This window comes from Xiphophorus couchianus, chromosome 19 (genome assembly GCF_001444195.1).
Source record: "Xiphophorus couchianus chromosome 19, X_couchianus-1.0, whole genome shotgun sequence".
Lineage (NCBI taxonomy): Eukaryota > Metazoa > Chordata > Actinopteri > Cyprinodontiformes > Poeciliidae > Xiphophorus > Xiphophorus couchianus.
In genome coordinates, this window is record NC_040246.1 from 4,626,471 (window position 1) to 4,645,989 (window position 19,519).

The 19,519-nt window shown below is 39.6% G+C and overlaps 1 protein-coding gene across 5 annotated transcripts in view; it reads right to left on the reverse strand.

The window, feature by feature from the left end:
• dnmt3ab (DNA (cytosine-5-)-methyltransferase 3 alpha b) overlaps positions 1–19,519 on the reverse strand; it is a 51,892-nt gene that overhangs the window by 12,475 nt on the left and 19,898 nt on the right. For 3 of the 5 annotated variants that reach the window (XM_028001135.1, XM_028001134.1, XM_028001133.1), the window contains exons 5-6: positions 11,043–11,089; positions 8,830–8,976 (exon numbers count right to left, since the gene is read on the reverse strand). In XM_028001135.1, coding sequence (XP_027856936.1) covers positions 8,830–8,976; positions 11,043–11,089 — 194 coding nt within the window. Of the gene's footprint in view, positions 1–6,292; positions 6,698–8,829; positions 8,977–11,042; positions 11,090–19,519 lie in introns of those variants that run through there. The other 2 variants (XM_028001136.1, XM_028001137.1) reach the window with 2 other exon arrangements.

Consider the following 19,519-nt stretch of genomic DNA (forward strand, 5'->3'; position numbering starts at 1 on the left):
AGGAAAAAAAAGGTTTTATGGTTTTTAAGTGTGGTTCTTATAAAAGCAGCTGTTCTGCAAAGGTCACGGAGCATTGCTCGGGAACATTAGAGCTCAAACAGCACAATGAAGAGCAGAGAACACGCCGACCAGGCCTGGGACGCAGCCATGAGTTTAAAGCACCAAACATCGGATATCTTCACACAGCACTGGTTAAAAAAAGCAAAGAGCGTGGCACAACCCCAACCCTGACAAGACGAGGCCGATAGATAGGGCTGCACCGATTGCAGTGTTCTGGCTGATCTTTAAAAAGCCTGACCTGACGATTCTGACTTTGGCCGATACCGATTTTTTATTTTTTCTGAAATGTAGTAGCAGTGGGGTGACTATTGTTAACTGCAAATGTGCAGACATGACCTGGTGGGCCGACTTGTCAGTCAAACCTCCCTCGTGGTAGAGTAAAAAGACGACAGTGGCTGATTTTCAGACTTTTGTTGAGGTAGAAAAGAGCACCGATCTTAAGAAATTAAGGAAATCAGGGCCGATTCATTGGTACACCCCTATTAATAGACTCAGAGAAGTGGCCAAGAGGCTCATTGTAACTCTGGAGGAGCTGCAGAGATCCACAGATCAATCAAGATCAGGTGGAAGACTCAGATATTAGTCATAGGCTCGACAGATCTGGTGTTATTTGCTTTGAAAAGCCAAAGCTGAAAGAAAGTCATAGGAAGTCAAACTTGGCGTAAATGGACTTGGCGCTTTTCCAGTCATTTTGACCACTCAAAGCGCTTTACACTAGAGTCACATTCACCCAGTCACACTCACAAACACACGCACATTTATACACCGATACGCAGATCGGTAGGCAATTTGGGGTTAAGTGCCTTGCCCAGAGGCACATCGACATGTGGCAGGAGGAAGCTGGAATCGAACCTACAACCTTCCGATCGCAAGACGACTACTCTACCAAAGAGCCACAGTCGCCCACAAAACACACAAAATCTTACCAAGTAAGTTTTTTGTCGGGTTTTTAGTGCAAATTAGTACAACAATATATGAATAAACTAACTTAAAAGTAACTTTTCAGCAAGCTGTAGCTTTAAGTCAATCATTCCTTAATATTGATTAAAGAAAAATACTAGCTCCACTGGAATATATTATGTTAAAAATTACAAGTTCAATATTAAGGATTTTCTGACTTTAAACAAATTCTAAAAAGTTACTTATAAGTGAATGTTGTCTTATTTCAGGGTAACTAAGATATTTGCAATAGAAACTAGACAAATAACTGCTTGGTTACATTTTGGTTTTTTTGCCATGTTGGCACATCAACTTGAACATCTTGTACTCGATTTGGATCGAGCTAAATGGAAGTAAATCTGTTTAAATCTGCAAAACACATGAAACTGGGGAAGACTTTCACCTTTCACCCAAATTCAGCTGGGGATCTCTGGTAGGACTTGAAAACTGATCTTCACAGTTGCTCTCCATCCAGTCTGACTAAAGTGGAGCTACTTAGCGATCACCAGATGTTTCAAGCCGGTAGAGACATTAACACAAGCAGCGTATGTAGAGGCCGTGTTGAGTCCCGGAATGGAGTTCAGTAAGCCTGGAGTCCGTGACATTGAGTCAGTGGGTCAATCAGAGAGGACAAGGCGCAGGCGAGACTAAAGCCTCTGGCAGCAAATCCTCAACAGCTGCGCCCGTTCTGATGTCTCTTTCTCAAACAAATGCGCCGTTGGATCCAAACGGACAGGCATGTCCACTTTCTGCTCGCGGTCTCCATTTCCTTTACGTGCGCACAGATCCGCACATGTCAACACGTGCCGATCATACTATGCGCTTCACGCGAGAGCGCCGCTGCACAGCTGTGCTTATTTCCCTCCAGAGTATTTCAGTTTCTCAGGATTCACATGGCATCAATCTCCAGAGGTGGCACGGCTGGGAAGAGAGAGAAAGAGAGAGAGAGAGAGAGTACACTGGGATCCGCTTCTTGTCTTCTTCCCCAGTGTGACTCGTAAACAATAGTGCCTTTAAGAGGACAGGGTGCCTTGGGTGAGTGGGGAGGGGTTTGCCTCAGAAGAGTAGAAACATGTGCTCTTCAATCAAGAAGCTCGGCTGGGCTTTATAAATATCTGTGCTGTAGCGCCGGGTGAGTGGTTCAGAGCCCTCGGCCGTACGTGATGGGCCTCTTGGCTCTGACACAAGCAAACCAGAGTCGCTGCTCCGCATCCTGCTTGGATCTGTAGTTCCAGGTGGTTAAAAAGAAAAAAAAAAAACTACACAAACAAACACATGGAAACTAGCTGGGAAGAAAAAATCAGAAGTAGAATCTGCAATCATTCCTGGCAAATTGTTGACGCTTACTGGGTGATACTGGTGATGGGTGATTTTTATTTACTTTTAGCTCGCTTAGCATAATGCTCTCTCTTTCTCTCTCTCTCTGAGATTCTTCTCCCCAAAGTCCATTAGAAAGTAGTTCTGTTTCCACTGACTTTACAATTATGCCAATTGGAGTGACGGAAATCAATTTTGCTAAATGGAACCATAGAAATTTTGAAAAACTTCACATTTTTTGATGAAAATCTTTTTGTGCTTCAATTTCAAATGTGCGAAAAACTTTGTCAATACTAATGCTAATGTAAAAAAACAACAACACAATTTCCCTATTGCTGTGTTTCCATGAAATGTAAAACACAATTAAAATCAGAGAGTTTTGCGAAATTACATTTTTTATACGGCTAAAAAAAACCAGAAACCTCCTCATCCGAGTGAAAAACAAAAGTTTTTTTCAAAATCGACGTGTTTCCATCAAGCCAATTTATGGCTTTCGCAAAAACTGCAATGGAAACACTTTTTTCACATCACACAAGTCATGTGGTCAAAACCAGGTAACACTACTGGTGGAAAAAAAACCCTGAATGAGGACGATGTCGCTGCATGCTTTTTTTTTTAACAATTTATCCAACAAGCAAACATGTTCACATGTGACTTTAATTGCGTTCCTTATTTAACGGGAACACCGCAATTACGAAGTTGCGGTCAGGGGAATATCGGCAAAGTTTTGCATGCATCTGCACTGGAAACCCAGTTAGTGACACTGTACACACAATTTGGGGGAGAACACATAGTATAGTGGCTATAAGAAGCAGATATTTGTCTCTGGACTTCTTCTCAGTGGTAAATGCCCCCTTTTGAGGGCCTCACAGTGTGTGTGCCGCTTTATGAGCGAGACAGGCCCTCCGAGTCTAAAAAAGGGGCAAATAGAAAAGGAGGTAGAGGAATTAACACAATGCGGTCTTTATCATTTACACATGCCTGTCTGTCACCGACACCTCAGAAACACCACTGTTTTACGCCTCCTGTCAGAACAGCGCTGGAGACGGGCAGCACATGCGCTGCGCTGTGTTTGCAGGCCCCAGCGCTGCAAAACACAACAAAACTGGCACGTCTTCCTCGTTAGAACCCAAAAGTTTGATATGGAGGACTGCGATACGGGCCTTTGTTTCGAACAGAAGCTGCGCAGATTCTCTGGCAGGGTGTAGAGACATGTTGGTTGCACAACCGCGGATCACCTGACTCAGACGCCGTGCAGCATGATACCCCGAGGGCTTATAGGGTGACGGAGTGCAATGGGAGGCAGAAAACACCCAGAACACACACACACACACCGTGTAGGTGGAAATAATACTTAGCACCTATAATGTGACCTGTAATGCTCAAATTACCGCCACAGTTACAGTAAACAGCTAAACATCAGTTGTTTATTAAGGCTGTTAACTTTATAAGGGAAACTTTCAATCTTAAAGAGTCAGAGACTCACAGGAGCGGTTGCTAGGATACAAATAGTCTCGTCTGCAAGAAAAACGAATATAGCACAACTTTATTAATAATATTTTTCACAAACTTAAATTGAGGTCGAAGAACATGTACAGTAGGATCATAACGAAAGCCTCCTGATAATTTGTATTGTAAAAGAAAAAAAGGGGAGTAAATTTAGCTTTCAGTTTGCATTTTTTCCTCAACCTACTACTGAGACTTTAAAACAACACAAAGCTTTCGACCTCTGCAGTTTCTCATGCACAGCAAGCAGGAAATACCCGGCGAGGACTGTTGGCGTAACTGTTTGATGGCTCACACACCAAGATATGCCTGAAGTTAAAAGACCTCAACTCCTCTGCTTAGCAAAGTGGAAACTATCAATAAAAAGCACAAAGGCGGCTAATGTTCTGTTTGATAGTCCCTGACTTGAAGCAAGCAGGTCATAAAATCAAAAAATCCATTGTTTATCCAATCAGTGAACACACTGTACCTAAATATAAAGAGGTAATGCTGAAAACACTCTTCGTTGTTCAAGTCGTTACTGAGGAAGGACGACTTAAAATGACTTATTTAGGTATCAGTGAGGTATTTCATATCAAGTCAGAGGAAAGCGCAGTGATGTAAGCAGATACTAAAAAAGGAACGTCATTTTACTACATCTGTAGTTTATGCAGGCGGAGAGAGAGAGCCAAATGTCTGGCAGATAACAGAAAGGCTGAAACCATTACAGCAAATACGTCTGCACTGTGTAGCGAGTGTACACAAGCAGAATTGTTTTGTTCTTTGTCAAGATAGGAGGTTTTCAAATGATAAAACCCAATAGATAGTTCCAACGTGACATCCTACATCTGGGTGCACTGTCGCCATCTTCATAGTATGGAAACAGCTTTCCACTTCATTGATCACATGTAAGAGACCAGCGATGGTTGAATACTGTTAGATTTAAGGGTGTAAAAACAAAGGTAAGGTTCCCATTACATCCCGCGAAGGTGCAAACTTTGCTACTAAGCATAGAGTGTCAACGAGTGCAGCTGGCTAGCCATCTAATATGGCACAAACTTTCTCTGAGGATATTTTTAAGAATAACCAAAACTGTCAGTCAGTCAAAAGTGTGCTAAACACATTACTGTAAGCAATTTATTTTGTAGGCAAACCTGCAGACTTGTACCACAGATCCATTTGCACCAAGTATAAAATGTAGATATAAAATGTAGATGTGGAAATGTAAGTAGTGTTTTTTTCTGGACTATAAGTCACTCCGGAGTATCAGTAGCATAAATACAAGAAATACGTCATGAAGTGGAAAAAAACATATACAAGTCGCTCTGGTCTGTAAGTTGCAATGTAAGGTAATTTTATTTAAATAGCACATTTTCAGCAACAAGGCAGTTCAAACTATGAAAAAATCTGTAGTTTGGAAAGTATGGTCTATGCATTTCTTCTTGCTGCAACATGTGCTGCTTAAACACAACAAGAAAAATCTAAATTATACTCAGATTTTTGGCAGTACTTCAGCACGTGCAATTACTGCTACAATCACTCGACGTTGACAAACAGTACATTAAATTTACATTCATATTGGTTGCTATTAGGCATCACATATAACAAGTAAAAGAGAAGGAGGTAAAAGAGAAACTCGGGCCTCATGTCATCATCCTCATCCTCAAAGTATAGCTGTCGGTAAACACAAATGATTTGTTAACTATTTTCAATTGCTTGAAACTGAATTGGTTCCCCCAAAGAGCAGAAAAAGCCTTTAAAAAACTAATTTACACTTTGATAATGTCGGTGGTAATGCTGCTCCTATGCAATGATCCTACCGGTATCCTACCAAGATGGCGCATTTCAGGGGTAACTTACTTCCCGTCTATTTTTCCTCTCTTTCGGTGTAACATAGCTTCTGCTATAAATAATTAAAAGCAGGTTACAGAAGTAACATTAGAGAGAGAAAAAGAAATCTGCGTTCTGTTTCTTTTTCATTTTTGTTAAAGAGCAATCAGACTCGACTAAAATCAGTTCAGGCAGGTCAAATCTCTACAGACATCAAAAATCGTCCACATTCTGATCAGTGCAGCAAAACAACTCCAACATGTCCCAGTTAAAAAGTCACGCTGGCACTAAAAATAGTCCTTTTGAAAATCTGATTTCATCAAACCTCCTGCTCTTACGAGCTTTTTCTACGTGCTAAAATGAGCCGTTCCGACATTTTTTCAGCATATATTTCTCACAGGAGCAACTTTTTTTTCTTCTTTTTCATAAGCCAGCAGCTTTTTTCCCAAACATGGCTAAAAGCCTGCGCTCCCTTCCACATTTAAAGAGGCAGGTTCCCTTTAAGCCATGCCGCACAGATGGTCCACAGCAACTCTCGCGGAAATACCTTATGTCAGCATATTCTCACTGCGAGCAAGCTGCTCAGAAACACACACCATCGCCATGTGCCACCAAACAAAACAATGCAAGTCCACATACCCATACATGCCAGCGTGCTAACCTCATAATCCAGTGTGGGGCTTAGGTTTGTTCACCCCCACACTTGGGGTGGATGAAGAAAGAGAAAAAAAAAAAGGCATGAACATTTCTTTGTCTGGGAAGTTCAGGGTCAGGTGATTGCTAAGGCAGTTCTGGTTGGCTAGACACGACTTGCAAATGTTGGGGGGCCAGCACGGCTGAGCATTTGCAGAAACCTCATCTTCACCCTCACATCCACAGCACAAAGTTCACTTCGGTAGCTGGGGGGAGGGGTGCGGAGAAGTGGAAGGAAATGAAAAGGGAGAAAAGGAGAACTTCTCACTGTAACACATGTACAAAAAAAAAAAAAAAAAGTAAAGTGCAACCCTCTAAACCACCACGCTGTCCGTGCCGCAGGAGTACGCAACAGCGAGATCCCCTGCAGCGAAGAAGAGGACTTTGATGGCAAAGCAAAGCCGCATTTATGCAAATCTCATAAAAGTTTGCAAAGTTCCGGATAAGAAAAAAAAAAAAAAAGCGTAGTAGCAGTCAAAGCCTCTCTGTGCTTCACTTTCAGGAAAATCCACCTTGAAGCGCTTTAAATACACTTGACTCTTACTTTAGAGCGTTTCGTTTGCAGGAGCCTGACACGTCCTGCTAATTTGGCAATATTTTTTCCCTGGAGACACTTTCACCTCTGACCTACTTTGACCGCTACCGGCAAAAAAAACCCTGAAAAAAACCCCCAGAACAGATTCAGTTGATTCCTTTAACTCATATAAAAGAATTACATTTGTGCTTTCCACAGAAACAAATGATTTGGGATCATTTATTGTTTGGGACAGTGGAGCACTCGCTCAATTTTCTTTCCATTTACCTTTTCAGTTGTTATTTAAACGTTATGTACGACTTTTAATCAACAATCTTTAAAAGTAACTGGAACTTTGTGCCTTATTTTGTGTTGATGTTTAATATTTTTCTTAATCTAATTATTGCTTTGAGAGTCCTGCAAGCCTCACTAATGCCAGTCTGTAGTTATTTAATAACATTTTCTTCTAGGATTTTAAGGTAACAAATTAACCTCCAATAGTCTGTTATTAATTAAACTTTATTACCAGATCGGGGGTTTACATGCAATGAAGAGAAAGATACTCAAAACACAATGCAATAATACCAGTTACTACAAAGGTAGATATATAGAGCCTTTCAAAAGTATTTGTATTCTTCTAACTATTTATATTTTATTATGCTAAAACTACTTATATTTTCTAACAAAACTCTGGGGCCTTCACAATAAAAGCTTTATCTATACTTAGATGAAATTGCGCAGAAGTGGGCTCTATTTTACAATTGTTGACTTTCAGATTTTTATTAGGAAGAAGTTTAGGGGACCCTTCTTCCATTGTACAAATATATGCTACGTTGTGATGGTCTGTTACATGAAAAATCCATTTGGGTTTGTGGCTGTAAGATGGCAAAACGCGGAAATGTTCGAATGCTTTTTAAGGAGCTGCAGTCGAATATATAAATGTGGTTTGTTGCTTTAATATTATAGTTCTGTCACAACTTGCCTGATGATTTTGTGAAAGAAGCGCCGTTTTGCCAGAAAAACTTGTTTTGCCCCGTTTCCAGCTCCAGTCTGATGTGCAAACACATTTCTGTTTGCTTTCTTAAGCCGCTAACTAAAAACAGACAAGCGTGTCTGCACGAGCCAACAAAGATGGAAATATCTGCAGCAGTGTAATGAAACTCGGCCACACAATAGTGAAGATGATAACAAATTTGACTCAGTCTTGATTTCAGTTTATTTACACAGTGTCAATTCAAATCACACCATGTAAATTTAGCCACTTCAAAAGAAAAACAAGTAAAAGTGTAAAAGGCATTTTATAAGAAAAGTAATTTCAAACCAATCACACATCAGTATCAACTCTAGCTCATTATGAAAACTGATTTCAAGTCATTTACTTGCAGCAATCTCTCATGCTGAGAGTGTATGCAGCAACAGCGCAGAGGAAAAACTCCACTTTAACAAGAAGAAACCTCCAGCAGAACCAGAACCAGCGATTCAGTGTTTGAGAAGACAGAGCAGACCCACTGAACTGACCTGACTGAACTCGGTTCCAACTCATTTTAATTCAACTTAACTCAATTCATTCAACTCAACTTGGTTTACTTCAGCTCATCTCAGACTCTAGCAACAACAACAATAACAAAAAAGAAACATTGCATGTTGAGATCAGCTTTATTGCCATTCACTAAGCTCTGAAGTGAGACATCAAAAGCACAGGGAACAGAGTAAATCTAAATTTTATGCTTTCAGCAGGGAAGTATGAACCAGATGTGACCCACACAGATGGATGTAATTCCCCCCTCCGCTCGTACGAAAGACAAGAACAAAGCAATGAAAAGCAGAAGCCAAACTGGGGAAATTTCACTGAAATAAATGGTACCTTCATGAAATATCAAATGACACACCAAATACACTTGGTCATGGGTTTCCCAAGGGTCCTAGCTTCAGTCAACGCTGGCCTCTGACCCTGCGGTCAGTGGTGGCTGGTTTACAGCGAGGGTACTCACCTCCATCTTCCACTTGGCCATCAACTCCTCCCTGGTCCGCTTGCTAATGTAATAAGGGTCACCAGCCTGGAAGGTTATTCTGGGCATTGGCCTCTGTCGAAGGCTGATCTCCCAACCAACTCCCCTTCGTAGCCTGCCTCGACCTCCCTGTTTAAGGTACGAAAGAAACAAATTAGCTACTTGTTGTTGTTTTTTTTGAGTCGACGTTGAGAACTGTGGCAAAATTGAGCGTCTAGCCAGTCGCCGTGTTTCATGAGAGAGACGTTCTGTTTGAAATGGGTAGTTTGGTGATTTGACTAGTTAATTTTGTAAAGGGAGGTCACAGCGTCTAATAACTTAAAAAAAACACCGGAACAAGCTTTCCTGAGATGCTTCCAAGTGTATTTGATATTTCAAATCTATACACCATTAGGTACCATTTTTTTCATCAGTTCAAAGAGAGAAGAAACCATTTTCTGTTTCTGGATTTCTGGCGCAGACAATCTCCAGTCAAAAGCAAACAGCAATGAAGAATGTGCTGTGCATAATTTTACTGATTTCTTTCTAAAAACCTGCATGGAAAGGCCTTTACCTTCTGCTGTTGTATTAGAGCACAAGAGTGGAAAGTCAATCTAAACAAATCTTTAAATAAGAAACATGTTTGTTCCTTTGCTGTAGAGCCTTGAGTCCAATGAGAATATCTAGTTGCCAGGAGGGTGTAAGTTTATACTGATGCTAAATTACCAAACTATTCGGACCACCCCACCGTTCTCCGACTAACAAGTCCCAACTCTTCCACCGCAGGTTTTTCCAAGCTGCAGTTTATCTCTTTTTGACCAGCTCGCGTTTTGCATGAGCAAATATTTATTTTCTCCAGGAGGCACTTGTTGTACCTCCTTGTGATTCTAGCGGCATGGGGTGTTAGTTTTGAGAGTACTGGAGTTTTACCGGGAGCTAAAAATCAGCAGAGCTAATATTAGATTATCTAAAAAAAAAATCTAAAAGGGACATCACATCCGTTCTGTTTGGCGTACAGAGTCAAATATTTTCAAGTAAAGAACCCAACTTCAGAGTCAGAAGATTTGATCCAACTCATATGAAATGAATCAACGTGCCTTCAAACTGTAGGGTTGTTAGCAAACATTAAAAAACTGGTTCCAGATACATAAACTCTAAAGATTTGATTGGACAACGTGAGTCGAGCTCATCAATGAATTTCTGTCAGACACAACCGAGACCGAAGAGCCGTTTCCATCTAAACTACATGGTTGGTTTTTAGGTTGGCTTCACTTTTTGGTCCAACTAATTAACAGTGAATAATACGTCCAAACATACAAAAGAATGACTTCATGAGAGGAAAATTAACGTTTGGGAATGGCTTTGCCAGAATTAAGGAATTTCAACAAAGCAGAACAATAACAGAAGACATTTTACAAGCAGGTTGCTGCAGCTTTTTGTAATTATTTTTCTCCCAGTGGTCTTCTTGGTTTTTTTTCAGTTGAATTATTGATGACGTCACGTTTAAATAAGTGGAGACAGTTTTGAAATGATCAATCATGGTCTCGTTTTTACACATAACACAGATAGGCTTTTTTTTTTTTTTTTCAAACATGGCTGCGTTCACTTTTGAGCGTCACTGCATATGTTATTTTTAGAAGATGTCATGTTTTTGCAGAGAATAAACCATGTCACATGTGAATGATGTGAACGACCAAAAAAAATAAAAGAGATATTTGGTTTTTTTCTACTGAGTTGTGAATGTTTCAAGAGATTGTGAGCACGACAAGATGCTAATGTTAACGTTAGCAACTAGAAACAGGTGTCTGATACTTTAATCAAACAAATCAACATGATGCTAAGCAAGTTAGACCTCGTGGCTGCATGTCAGTAAATTCCAGAACAGCAGACTTTGCAGGAGAATTTAAGAATAATTCATAAATCATTTCTATGTTCGGTTTTCGAGAGCCGGGCACAGTGTTCCCGTCTTTTTCCACGCTATGCTTTTCGAGATATGCATCATACGTAGTGTAGAAGTTAAGAGTGCCACTAGTTATTTGTCCACAACTCTGCAAGAACGTTAAGTATTTTATGTATTCATGGCAATTGCAGTCAAACAAAACCGCACCGTATTTTGTAGAACATCCAAAGGTCATTTAAACAACTCTGACCTCATAAAACAAGGATTCAAGCCTTATTCTGATCCAGAGAACGACACAACAGCACAGAAATCTTACCTCAGTCTTGATTGTGTCACACCCGTCGTCTTCCTTGTGCTCCACATCTAGAGAGAAGACAGTGACACAATGGATGACCTGAATCATTCACCGAAGAGAGTAAAATCCCATTAACAGCCCCTAAATTTGAGCAAAAGTCGTTGCTTTTTATTGCACAATAAACCATGACACGTTAATGAATCGCATGCTTCATTTTTATCGCATCAACAAAGGATTTGATCTAAATAAAGCTAATTCGCTAAAACTCTAGAGTGCTGGTGGCTGAGGGAGTCATATAAATCCAAACTGTGGTTCTGAAAAACTGGACCAGAGGAGCTTGAGCTCTCAGGTGCTGTATGAGGAAACGGTGGAGTCGCGAAGATCTGGATTTGCTGCCCAGGTTCTGATGAGCATAGAAGGTGGCCAAGTTTACTTTGGCCACAGCTTATCATCCGGCCCGATATTTTCCTTTCATGAAACACAGAGCCAGCTGCTATTAGCCCTGGCTGTTGACATTGAGTCATAAAGTCTACAACATATTGTTTCACATCTGTGATTTGGTGGGTGCATGTGTCCCTCCTAGACGTTCTCAAAACCTGAACTGAATCAGAACAGAGTAGAGTTTTTGGGAAGTCTTTCCATGAAATTGCTTGTAAAAAAAACCTACTGAAAATCTCAACAGACGTTATAAAGCTGGTGGACTTCCTCTGGGTAGTAAAGATTATAGTTTCGGTTCAGGCAGTGCGACACATACCTAAGCAAGTAAAAAAAACAACACACATTTAGAGAAACTGATACACAGTCATAGTGAGAAATAAGTTTCAGTCACTTATCACGGTAGCTTTAGCCAAAACTGATATTGACCTGAGCGATGTTTTTCAATATTAAACAATAAAAAAACCCCAACAAATTTTAGCTAATTTTTCATGTATTTTCATTCACAATCTGCTAGGTATTATTCATATTTTTTTATACATATGAATATTTGTCTCTTCGAAAAAGTTATATATTTTTTATGTCTTCTAAAACTTAAAAATAGGCATAAATTGAAAGATATTTAGCGACAAAACCCAACAAATTTTCTTTAGGAAGTATAAAACAATATTTTCTTGAAGGTTCATGTAGGTTTTGCATCTCATGACAAATATGTTCTTAAACAGAAGCAAAAGTGAACAGAGTCTGCTCTAGAGTAAATAAACTGTTTTTTTAGTAATGCCGAGTTAACCATGTGAAGAGCTATGGTAAACGCTAAGAAGACTGCTAATCCTAAGCTTAAAAAAATACCTTTCAAATGCAGTTTTTATATCTCATAGTTCTGAAAGTTCAATCGAAATCGGCTAAAATTGATTTCGGCAGGTCAAAACTGTACAAAGCCTCCCCCCCCCCAAAAAATGACCAATAAACAGATCAGCAGACGATGCCCTCCAAACAGCCATCATTCGTCCACAGGTGAATGAATGATGCAGAGGACGGTTGCGATGCTATCGGCGCCACGCACAGGAAGAAATGGGCGCAGATACACTCAGAGGAAGTTGCACAACCTGAAGTGAGAATTTCAGCAGCCGAGTAAACCAGACAAAAATAGCCCAGCGTCGAGGGGCCCTCAAACCGCAGTCTAATAAAACTGACTCAAGCACAGTAAACGCTCCAGTTGGACTTCCCTCCAACTTGGCCATGATTTCAGATGTCTGCAATAACAACACGCGCGTGTTATTTATTCCTGAAAAGCATTGTTTGTCTGTGTCTAACCAAGCACTGACGGAGTTCAACAGAGACCGACGATGAACGAAACACTAGCGCGGCTGTCGTGATTAATGAACTTTTTTTTTTTTTCTCCGTCTCACAATCAGATGACAACACGAGGGAGCCAAATTTAGCTTTATCACAGAAGCGCCTGCCAACATATCTGGTATTAGTTTCACAGTCCTAAAAGTCCCCAGGCTCTTTGATACCGCATTACCCCTGCTGCACAACACACACGTCTTATGAAGCAGCTGGCTCTGAAATTAGCAAGATGGCACAGAATGAGTAAACAGTTGATGCTAAAGTACTGTGTTGGCACTTGAGCCCCAAGGGGAGGCGGGGAGTGTGAATTGGGAGGGGGCAACACTTGATGGCAAGTTTTCCTAGAGACCAGTCCAAGCAGAAGTCTTCTCTCTTAGCAGCCTCTTCAAGATTGTTCCACGTGTGGCTGGACCTCCAGTCTCCCCCTCTCCACTGCTTTCATTGTGATCCTCAGGAATAAGTGACTATAACAAATTGTTGAGGCATGCAGAGTGCCAAGGTCACTGGGTTTGTGAGAGGATCCGGCCTGCGATGCCCAGAGAGAGTATACCTTGCCAGCTGGAGTGGGTTCCAGCTTTAGCATTACCGGAGCTCAGTTGCACACTCCAGACGGAGCTAAAATCCTTCCTTTGCCCTCCAGATGGATAAAACAAACCCTGTTTAGCTGAATATCGATCCAGGCCTCCGCTTCCTCTGCCAAGCTCTCTGTGCTCCAGTCGTAACTGTACCAACACTTTATTGACCGTGATTGCGATTTCCAGCCCCAGTCTGCTTTGTTGATTAGTAAAATTGAAGCGAGGGGACTCTGGCTGCTAAGCTAACGCAGTTTGTGGCACACGTAAAGCACTGGAAGCTAAGCTAACGTTATCCTAAAGTTTAGATCTCACTGACTCAATATTTACTAACAGATTACTACATATTTTCCCTTATGTTGAAGTTAATCTGCATTTAAAGTCGGGATGCATTTACAGCTCATATTTGACAAACTGTACATATAAGTGGCTTTTTTGGCTCTGAGGTTCATTATGCCGCCTCAAATTACCCAGATCTGCTTTCTGACAGTATTTTAAGTCTTTTACAGCAGATTACTTGGTACCTGCCTTTGACAAAAACCCAATTCTCAATCTGTTTTTGCAATCCCGTGTCAAAGACATAAGGACAATGTGAGGATGCACAAGACCACAAGATGCTTTGATGAAGATGTTTTAAACCACATGCTCATGATTTTTGTTTAATCCGCTCTCTTCTTAGCTATTACGCCACAGAACAAGTGTTGGGAAACGATTCAAATTCTCAATCGAATTCAGTGCAGGGTCTGTACTTAATTAATCGCAATTATATATTGACAAAATATGAGAGATTTCAACCTTTGTTGCTAAGCTATTCAATCTGTTATTTAGATGATTCAACCATCAAATTAGTGTCGAGTGCTATTATACCCATTCTGCTTTTTCAGGAACCCCGGATCGTTCATGGAACGTCTTTGACAAAATGCGTCATTAGAAATCTGAGCTGTGAATGTTGACATTAGCTGCTGCAACATGTTTAGCACTGAGATGCTATTTTAAGCCTGAATAGCTTCGCTGATGGGCCAACTCCTTTCAGCAGAACTTTGAACACAACAAAAGTATTTTCCAGCGTCCCATCTCATTGTTTTTCGAAGCATAAATTGTCGCCTGTGCGTCAAATTTATGGGTGTACAAGAAATGTGCCAATACATAAGACCCAGCCTGAACTTTTGTACGTAAAAAACAAAACAAAAATAACCCCGTTAAAATAATGTCATTCATTTTGTTAAAAAATTTTTTTAATGTTAAAATTTGTCAATTAATCTAATTTATTGTGTTAAAGTCCTGGCCCTACTGATGATGTGTGTTAAAAGACAGGAAAGGAAAAATACACCTTCACTGGTTTTTACTCAACAATAACATGGTGCAAGAAAAATTAATAATTACTTTTTTTTAAAGCAGCTGCAGGTTGCAGTAGAGACTGGAGAGTGGCAGTCAAGAGTTACTATGAAAGAGATTAGATTAGCAAATATTTATGTTTTAGTCAAAAATGTGGCAAGATTTAAAGTTGATGTCCACAAACTCCATTTTCGTCCAATCAGACTGAGCTTAAGCTATTTTGCAAGAAGAATTGTCAAAAATGTCAGGCATAGATAAACACCCAGAAGACGTTCAGCTTTAACCGGAGCAAAAGTGGTTGTAAAAACTGCTAAAAGTAATGTTTAATTAGTCTTTCAACTCACAAATATGCTCTACTTTGTATTTTTCTCTCACATAAATCCCCCAAACTTTATGTGGACGTTTGTGGTTGTAGCACATAATGTGAAAACATTCAAGAGGTTTATAATGTTTTTGTGACGTATTTTAAACGACTTGCATGAAGCTACAGTTGGTTTTAAATTTAGTTCTATGGCAGGGATTGCGAAATACTAAAAACGTTTTCCATTTCTGAAAAACTCCTTTTAGATGTGGTTTTTCTCTAAACAAGTTTCCAACAATAAAAAGAAAAAGAATTACTCAGTTTAATCCCTCTGTATATTCTTCTGCACTGTTAATAGTTATTGATTAGGTCTTTTTCTATCATTTAAAACAATATCTTTCTGTCGGAACATATTTTTCGCCAGTTGCGAGTACAGTGCTGCTGTAAAAACAACACGCATGCCAGAGTTTTACTTTCTCCTTCCATAAAGTTTTGTAGACTCAAACCAGAGTAATTAGTGTGCAAATAATGCGGCTGCTTACTTCCTGAGCAACAAAAACCAAAACCCCCTTCCCAGCCAGTCAGAATAAATGAACTTTTTGCTTGTAAAGATATCTTTATGGCAAATACATAAACACCCTATTGGTACCGATTCCACCCCGCTTAATTAAAAAAACTCAAAATAAAAAACCGAAATGCTGCGCATTAGGAAAAATGTGGAGAAATAAAAGAAAAGTTGTTTCATGGGAGACACTGGCACTGTTAAAGCAACAGAGTAGTCCTGGGGTTTACCCGAGCGAGACGCAACAAGCCCCACAGACCAGGTGAGTAAGAAGTGCAGACTCAGTTTGTAAGGAGTTCTGGTTACGACGTCATCCAACTGGCACGGCCATCGCCTGGGATCTGCCAGCCCGAGGAGGCCCGTTGCCAGGAGACTGGCGGCTCCTCCCCTAAGGTTATTTACCACACTCCCATTCAAAGTCACAGCCGACGTCTCAGCGGCCCTCTGGAGCGACAGGGGAGGCACGTGGCCGAGGGAGCGACGGGCCTACGACGCACTCCGGCTTTAACAAAACAGCATCATCCAGACAACTTTGACAGAATTTGCTAAATATTCAGCCACGACTCTTTACTGCGCTCATGAACATCTGTTAAAGATGTACAAATACAATGTCAAATTTTTGTTGGCCAATAAATTTTCCCAGACGTTTTTGCGATAAACGACAATATTGTTGTTTAGGGACCAATTTCCAATAATGTAATGGTAATGTTGCAATAATGTGTTGCGGGGTATAATACTCATTTGATCTTGTTAATATTAGATCTAATTGTTTTGATTATCTGCATTAATTTAGTTTGGTTTGGGCTGTGCAAGGAATGTAGTTGGGTCCTTAGTATGGAAGAGGGGTGCGTTGGCGTCATAGTCAAAAGAGTCCACTAGGGGCACTAGTGGAACTTAAACCTTGAGGACAGGTGGAGCAAAGGCGGAAGAGGCACGATCAGACTGTGAATGGTTGGAAGGATGTCAGAGGGAAATGTATCAGGTAGTGATTTTGCGGAAATGGAAGAGGGTGCTGATGATGTGGATAATGAAGGATATTCAAAAAGCTAAGCATAAACGGAAAAAATCAAGACAACAAATAGAATCATCTGTTTCCGAGGCTGAAGGAGAAACTGTTACGATGTCAGAATTTAAAATAGTTCTGAAGTTTGTCAAAGAGGGTGTGTCCTTTGGTAAGTGGAATCCAATAAAGCTGACAAAAGAAATCAATTCACTGGTTGGAAAGGTGAAATTTGTTAAAATATTAAGAGATGGATCGTTATTGATTATCTGTAATGATATTAAACAAAAAGAAAGGGCGCTGAATATAAAAAGAATCCTTGGTGAGAATGTGAGAGGAAGACTTTTGGATGACAAGAAGTATGTATGTGGAGTAATTTCGGGGATTCCACCTGATGTACCAGTTGATGAGATCAAGTCTAATGTTTCAGGAGGGAAAGTGGTGGAAGCCAAACGATTGAAAAGAAATAAAAATGGAGAGAGGAGTGATAGTTTTTCTATTATGTTAAAATTTGAAGAGAACAGTCTGCCAGATAAAGTGTTTGTGGGATATATGAGCTATGATGTCCGACCATTTATTCCTCCGCCACTGCGGTGCTTTAAATGCCAGAAATTTGGACATGTCGCGGCAGTGTGTAAGGGGAAACAGAAATGTGGGAGATGTGCTGGGGATCATGAGTATGGGAAATGTGAGGAAGGGGCTCCGCTGAAATGTTGTAATTGTGGAGGTGGGCATAGTTCAGGATTTAGGGGATGCATAGCTAGTAAAAGAGCTGAGGAAGTTCAGAAAATCAAAGTTACTACTGGCATTACTTATGCGGAAGCAACGAAAAAAGTTCCTGTTCAATCATTATTATACCCAAAGAAAGTGTCTGGAGGAGGAAAAGAAGGATCTAATTGTTCAGAATGCTCTAAGATTAAAGGTGACACTTTACTCATGACAAAGGAGGATTTTGTATTGTTCATGGTAGAAGTTGTTAACTGCACTGCTCAAACACAAAGGAAAACGGAAAAAATTCAAATAATAGTGAAGGCAGCCCAAAAGTATCTTGACTGTAAAAATGTTAATTGGGAATCAATAAAGAAAAAATTAAATGAGACACAATCTTCTCAACCTCAATCATGCAGTGGCGGCCCATCTTCGTTATGTTAATTATTTTCCAGTGGAATGCAAGAAGTCTTATTAGTAATGGTCTAGAGTTTAAGAAATATATTTCAGATTTGACAGTTAAACCTCACCTGATTTGCATTCAAGAAACCTGGCTTAAGCCTCATCTGGATTTCAAAATTTCTGGGTATACATCAATTAGGAATGATAGAAAAGAAAGACAAGGAGGGGGAGTAGCAACTTTTGTACTAGACAGTATAAGATATAAAGTGGAATCAATAGGGGAAAATTATGAATCAATAGTTATTAAGATTTGGATAGAAAATGACCAAATGTCGGTGATAAATTTTTATAATGCTAACAAGAAGTTGTCCATTCAGAATCTCAATGAAGTAAATGATCAAAACGTAGGTAAGACTGTATGGTGTGGTGATTTCAATTCTCATAATATTTTATGGGGGAGTCTTAATACAGATGTAAATGGAGTGACTGTTGAAGAATTTCTTGAGTTACATTCTCTGGTTTGTCTTAATGATGGCAGCACTACTAGATATGATTGTTGTAGGAATTTAAAGAGTGTTTTAGACCTAACATTGGTTTCAAATACATTAGCTGGAATTACTTCTTGGGAGGTGATTGATTCTACAATGGGCAGTGATCATTTTCCTATTCTAGTTTCAGTTGGTTCTGAAGTGATAAAAGAAGAGGAAGGACAGATTCCAAGATGGAAGTTAAGTAACGCTAATTGGGAGTTATTTAAAAATTTAGTTGATAGTCAATTTAATAATCTGGATGAGAATTTGTTTTGGGATGTGGAGATGTGTTATTCAAAGATTAAGTCTGTCATTATTAATGCAGCTGAAAGTTCAATTCCTAAATCAAAGGGAAGAGGAAATAAAAAGTCTACTCCATGGTGGAATGAGCAATGTAGTATTGCTATAAGGGGAAGAAATAAAGCTTTTAAATTGGTAAGAAGATGTCATACCTTTGAGGCACTAATTCAATATAAGAAAGCACAAACTATAGTTAGGAAGACTATTAGAGAAGCTAAGAAGGCGTGTTGGAGGCAATACTGTAATTCCATTGGAAGAGAGACCAAACTGTCAGAGGTATGGAGAGTTATTAAGAAAATGAATGGTGTTAAAAAGAGTTTTTCCTTACCGGTTTTAGAATTAAATGGGAAAATAGCGGTTAGTAATAAAGAAAAAGCTGAATTATTAGCAGTAACGTTAATTAAGGTGAATAGTTCAGAAAATTTATCTGAAGAAATGAAAAGTAATAAATTAGATTTATTGGATGGAAATCCAGAAGTTACTAATAGGAGAGAAGTCTCAAACCAGGATTTAGATATGCCTTTTTCTATGTATGAGTTAGAAAAAGTTATTAATAATGCTAAGCAATCAACTCCGGGGAAGGATGGAGTGTGTTATGTAATGCTCAAACATTTTAAATATTCATCTCTTACTGTTATATTAAAATTGTTTAATCTGATTTGGATGACTGGGAGAATTCCGGTAGAATGGAAACAGTCAGTTATAATTCCCATCTTAAAACCTGGTAAAAATGCAACAGACCCGTCAAATTATAGACCTATAGCTCTTACATCTCAATTAGGGAAAATAATGGAGAAGATTGTTACAGATAGGCTTTATTATTTTATTGAGAGTAAAAATACATTTTGTCCATTCCAGAGTGATTTTCGTAAAGGGAGAAATACGATGGATGCAGTTCTGTGTCTAGAGTCAGAAGTAAGAAAAGCTCAAGCGAATAAAGAGTTAGTGATAGCTGTGTTCTTTGACATTGAGAAGGCATATGATATGTTATGGAAAGAAGGAT